Source organism: Branchiostoma floridae, chromosome 8 (assembly GCF_000003815.2).
Source record: "Branchiostoma floridae strain S238N-H82 chromosome 8, Bfl_VNyyK, whole genome shotgun sequence".
NCBI classification, from domain to species: domain Eukaryota; kingdom Metazoa; phylum Chordata; class Leptocardii; order Amphioxiformes; family Branchiostomatidae; genus Branchiostoma; species Branchiostoma floridae.
In genome coordinates, this window is record NC_049986.1 from 20,041,701 (window position 1) to 20,047,296 (window position 5,596).

The 5,596-nt window shown below is 44.0% G+C and overlaps 1 protein-coding gene across 1 annotated transcript; it reads left to right on the forward strand.

Moving 5' to 3' along the window:
- The first annotated feature begins 393 nt into the window (after positions 1 to 393).
- Positions 394 to 5,107, forward strand: LOC118421604 (N(G),N(G)-dimethylarginine dimethylaminohydrolase 1-like). Its single transcript, XM_035828957.1, has 5 exons — positions 394 to 769; positions 3,155 to 3,257; positions 3,746 to 3,939; positions 4,320 to 4,448; positions 5,003 to 5,107. Exons 1-5 carry the CDS (start codon positions 485 to 487, stop codon positions 5,102 to 5,104), a joined length of 813 nt encoding a protein of 270 aa, XP_035684850.1. The 5' UTR covers positions 394 to 484; the 3' UTR covers positions 5,105 to 5,107.
- Positions 5,108 to 5,596: the final 489 nt, after the last annotated feature.

The following is a 5,596-nucleotide window of genomic DNA, read 5'->3' on the forward strand; positions in this document are numbered from 1 at the left end:
TCATGGATTGCAGTGGATTTATAAACTTTCCTCATTAATTATGCAAATTAGCTGGTGACAGAGACATCTGGAGAGACTTCATAGTGTCACCTGATAATAATGGATGACTGAACTGAACTGAACGAGCTGGTGATCTGCATGGTCTGCACAATTAGTATCTTATTATTTGCGTCATCACTTAGTATATCTACCTAACAAAAATTATGACGATCCTTCAACACGTTCTTGAGTTATTCTTGAATACCTCGATTAACGTTAAATAACGTTTACCCAACACTGAGCCATTGGCATAATTGTTTGACATATGACCTTCGTTATTGATTGTTTTCGATCATTTGAAATAATTGGATGTTTATAATTGCAGAGCTTACATATACACTCTTCCTCACGTTTCATTCTACAAGTGCTTTGCCCTAGCTAACGTTACAACCGTTGACTTATGGCATTGAGATGACCTTGACACCTGACCCCCAGCTTCGACAAGATGGCGGCGTACGGGCGGTACCATACGGCGGTAGTACGGGGCATTCCCAAGTCCGTGCGGTACCAGGCGTTGACCCAGGCCGAGCAGAAGGACTACGTAGACGTGGAGAAGGCCCGACAGGAGCACGAGGTGTACGTACAGACGCTGCGGGACCTCGGGCTGAGGATAGTGGAGATCCCAGCCGACGAGGAGCACCCTGACTGCCCGTTTGTGGAGGACTGCGCCGTGGTGTGTAATGGTACCGCTCTGGTGACACGGCCGGGACATCCCAGCAGGAGGGGAGAGGTACATACCGTCATACGATATAACGTTACAAAATTGGTTCTTGGTAAAAAAAAGAATTACTCTTCTTTCTTCGTACACAGCGCTTACAAAGAAGCTTTCGGCCAGTCCTGACTGACCCTTCCCATTTCACATTTAAATAGCTTAACCAAGGCTTAACACTGTGTACGGAAGTAACATGTAAAATTTTGACCCGGACACCCCAGCAGACGAAGAGAGGTACACATACCGTAATACGATATACAAAATTGGTTGCTTTGTACAAAAATTTTTCGTACACAGAATCAAGCGCTTGCAAAGAAGCTATCGGTTAGTCCTTCTCTCACATGACCTAAATACATTGTGTACGGAAGTAAAGTGTAGAATCTAGAATCTTTGCTATTCCCGTAACCGCCACAGGTGGACCTTCATTGGTACGTTAATACAACGGCATTTATATAAACCATTGTAAAGTTGGGGTACTTTATTGGTCTCTTTTGAGCATGGACGATTTGTCGACGATATCGGTTGTTAAGTGATTCCAATTTTAGCAAACTGGACGAAATGTTGGTGACCCAACTTCTGGGCTAAGAGTTTAAGAGTTCGAACCAGGCTTGCATATGCAGAGTTGAAAAGGTTCGCTGACCCTGTAATTTGGTCATCATGGCCGGTTCATCGTCCTATTGTACGATGAAAGACCAGGAACTGTTTATTCAGCTCGTGTTTACCATGTGGGCCATCTCTATTCATAGTGTGACCAGTGGAGTATAGCGATTCAGAACGCTAACCTGGACAGAGATAAGATTTATTTGACTTGCCTTTGTTCTCTTCGGAAAACTGACACCCTCTTTTCTCTATCCAGTATCACATTTCAATCCTCCTGCAAATAGCAGATTTGATACTTTTTTCAGTTGCCTAATGCTGATATCTAAATCCTGTTATTTTAGGACGTATGTACATACGCTAGCATTTCACTAGCGTGTGCTCTTTCTATCCTTAGTTCGTTTATTTGTATGTAACAAATACATCGTTCAGAAGACATAGAATAAAACCTGTAACAGTTTGTTTAAGACGTATGTACTAACGCTAGCAGTACACTAGCGTGTGCTATTTTTATCCTAAGTTCGGGTATACTTTATGTAACAAGTATTTAGCACAGCAGATACAGAACAAACATAGACCCTGCCTGCCGGGGCACAGTGCCCTGGGTTAATGATTGACGCACAGCGTCCTGACGCTGACGTACGTGCTCTTTTGTGTCAGTTGACAACCTCTTTGAACCCTTCTAGTATTCGTTATGATGCAGTATATACTGTTAAGTCTACCGATCCTTTATGACTAATGCTTGGAACAGGCCTTCTATTCCACTCTGCTCGCTTTTTCAGGCTTAGTTAATGCGATAATAAACATGGTTTTCAATCATGTTCAAAGCGGGCGTCTACGAGTTACGTACATGTACCTACCGAGCTGTAGTTATGCGTGTATTAAAAGTGCGTATGGGACAGATATCCGTATTAACAATATTTTGGCTTAGGTAAAGTTTGAGCTGAAGCAATAGTTTAGTCCGATGACCGGACTATACAACGGGGGTTCAAAGTATAAAATAACTTGTTCCCCGCAACTCAGAATTGAAAATACGCACTAGCGATAAGACTCTGTGTCAATGGCTTTCTCTAGTCTCTACTAGACTGACTACGATGGATGTTATAGGGAGAATAATTTGCGGGGGAGTTTTCCTACCAGAGGAGTTGGTCGGCTTTCCCAAGCTAAGGATTCTTACAGTCTGCATTCCCGGATTAGCGACAAGCTTGTTACCAAAGAGAGTGCCAACAGTCCCGCGATTACGATGCCGGAAAAGCAATCTTCCCTCAGCCCTAGGAATCACTGCTCCAAGCACGGCTTTCGATGGGGGCCTTTGGAAGGAACAATTTATTACAGAAGGAAACAGCAGTAAGAAATCGCGGCCACTGCTATTCCCCCGACCGATACCTCTGCTTGGAGAATAAAGAACCACGCCAAAACTTAGTTTGGCCAATCCGAGATAATCGAAACACTATAGGGTGTCGATACCTGGCATTTCTTTTATAAGTTTAGAAGGGATTCTTCCATGTAATCTGTTTTTACATATTTGTGCAAAGATATATTTGTACGGCATATTTGTACAAAGAAGCGAAAGGAAGCCGAACTTTTACGTTGACTCATTACTGTATCACGAACGTCTATCTGTGTATGTTTTTTTTCCGTGTGTAGTTTACGATGACAAATAAATCAATGAATTTCTCTATTCATTCATTCTTATACTCTTAAACTATACGACGACAGAGTTGTCAGCGCACGCATTTAACCAATCAACATGGCGGATTTCAAGTTATGGCGTAGTCACGTGAGTTGGAACGTTCCATTCCCCAGGTCCATGCCGTGAAGAAGGTTCTAGAGGATGACCTTGGGCTGGAGGTGGTGCACATGGTGGAGGACGAGGCCACTATGGACGGAGGGGACGTCCTCTTCACAGGTAAAATCTAACACTAGTGATCGCAGTTTGTTTTAGTCTCTGTCGTATGCATTGTGCGATAGGTTGAAAAGGCAAATTTAGGACAGTCTTATGACAGTCGTGGTTTTGCGCGTGTCGTTCTTGTCGGTGGTCGGTTCTAGTTCTATCATAACTTGTTCTACAAATAAAACCGACTGAACACAACTTTTATCACTCCAACCAGGAGTAAAAATGTATCGGGGTAACTGACTTTGGTTAGATAAGGAAAAGGCGGTGGAAGGAGAGGGATGGGCTCCGCCTTCCAATACCATGCGCTGCGCACTGTGGATGGCAAGAGTTCTCAGACCTCATACCTCCATGAAATATTCAGGACACACTAGAAGGTGTAGAAGGAGTCATAATTACTGTAGGAAGCTAACTGAACGAAGACCTTTATTGCACGACATACATGGCACAAGGGCCGTACTCGGATTGCCTACATGATCATATGCATTTTTTTTCACATGAAGGGAAGGAATTCTTCGTCGGTTTGAGTAACCGCACGAACGAGGCCGGGGCGCGCATCCTGGCGGAGACGTTTCCCGACTACAGTGTAACTACCATCCCGGTCGCCAGGGGGCTCCACCTGAAGTGCTTCTGCACCATGGCGGCGCCTGACGTCATGGCGGTGGGGGAGGGACCGGAGGCGCAGAAGGCGTGGCAGGTTTGTATGCGTATGAAAGTCCGAAGACACACAAGAAAAAACTTCTCCAAACTATTTCTAAGCCGCCCAAAACCATTACCAAGCCTTCTAAAGCATTTCCATGCCTCCAAACTCATCGGAATTGGTCTATAGAAACTTCCAAGAAAGCCGGGAAACAAATTGTTTTTGCCACATTACATTACGATTACATTAATGTAGCAAGTGGCAGGACAGAGCTGGAGGGGCTGGTCACCGCGTACATATGAATATGTTTGAGCAAGGATTTAAGTAAGATTGTACATAGCTGTAGTTTGTCAGGTTATACTATGTAAAAGTAAACGTTATGCATTTGCTTGCAAATGTTGCCTCTCTATTTTTCTCTTCATTTTGTATAAACGTAGGAGATCCGGGAGCGTGGCGAACACAAGTACTCCCTGCTGAATATCCCGGATGACGGGGCCGCCAACTGTATGTTCGTGAATGGGACCATGATTCACGCAGCCGCAGAGCAGTTTCCAAAGAGTGCAAAGGTGAGAGTTTCACTTTTCACGGTTCATGTGATTTAATTCACAAAGTAAGGCAAACAGAAATGCAGCTAAAATGTTTTGTTTTGAGAACTGTATGTCACAATGATATAATTGTTGAATTGTTGTTGCAAATAAGCTACTGTTAAGTCATCCTTTAATCTTATACCTTAAGGAATCCTTTTACCTTCTTCAAAATCACTTACCCATGCATTGCCAAGACCATTTCGACATTTTCAGAGTGCGCAAAAGTTTTGAATTTTTATGTTGAAAGTGATAAAATCAAAATATATCATTATCCTGCGATTTGCGCTTTGTTCATGCCTATCATTCTATCAATCTCGGTATTAAGATGTACCTATATAGTCACAAAGTCTCAAAGTCCTATAGAATTCAGTTCAGTCTCAGTGTCAGAGTAAAAAAAGTGTACTTCCAGTATAAAAAAAAGTACGTACTGATTTTCTTGCAAAATCATACATAAAACTCAGAGACTGAACTGGACCCGATATGTTGGATTTAATGTCACGTGCCATCCCATTACCGTCCGTTTTGTTCCCCAGACGTTCACGGCAGCTCACCTGAAGTACCCCCGGGTCCAGGTATCGAACAAGGAGCTGGCCAAGGTGGACGGATCTCTCACCTGCTGCTCCCTGCTCATCTAAGAACAACTCCTGAAAGCCAGCACCCCTGCGTGCTTTCAGTCAGCTACTCGGGCACCAAACCCCTTAGCCCGTTAACGATTTAAGGCTACCTTCAGTCGGGGGCTTAGACGTAACCACTAGCCTTCTTTAGCCTCCTTCACTAAGCCTTCTTATGCTTGCGTCACATTTGACTTGGTTTGAAATGTGACGTTAGCCTCAGGCTCAGGTCCTAGTTGCACCGGTGCCTGTCAGGCATGTAGCCCCGGCCGGGCTCCGAAGCCACAAAGGCAGGTTTGTAGCCAGCCTGAAATAATTTTCAGTCCCCTTGATTTTGAATGGGAATGCTATCGAGCACCGAAGGCATGGCGTGGCGTTGCGCGTCATTTCTAGGGGGTCTGAGTCCCAGAACGTTTTTAATCAAGACCCTCTGTAACACTATTTCCTGCATTTTGTGGTGCAAATTTTGCTTGTAGACTAAGCTGTTCAATGGCATTTGTTTTGGTGAACAAGAAC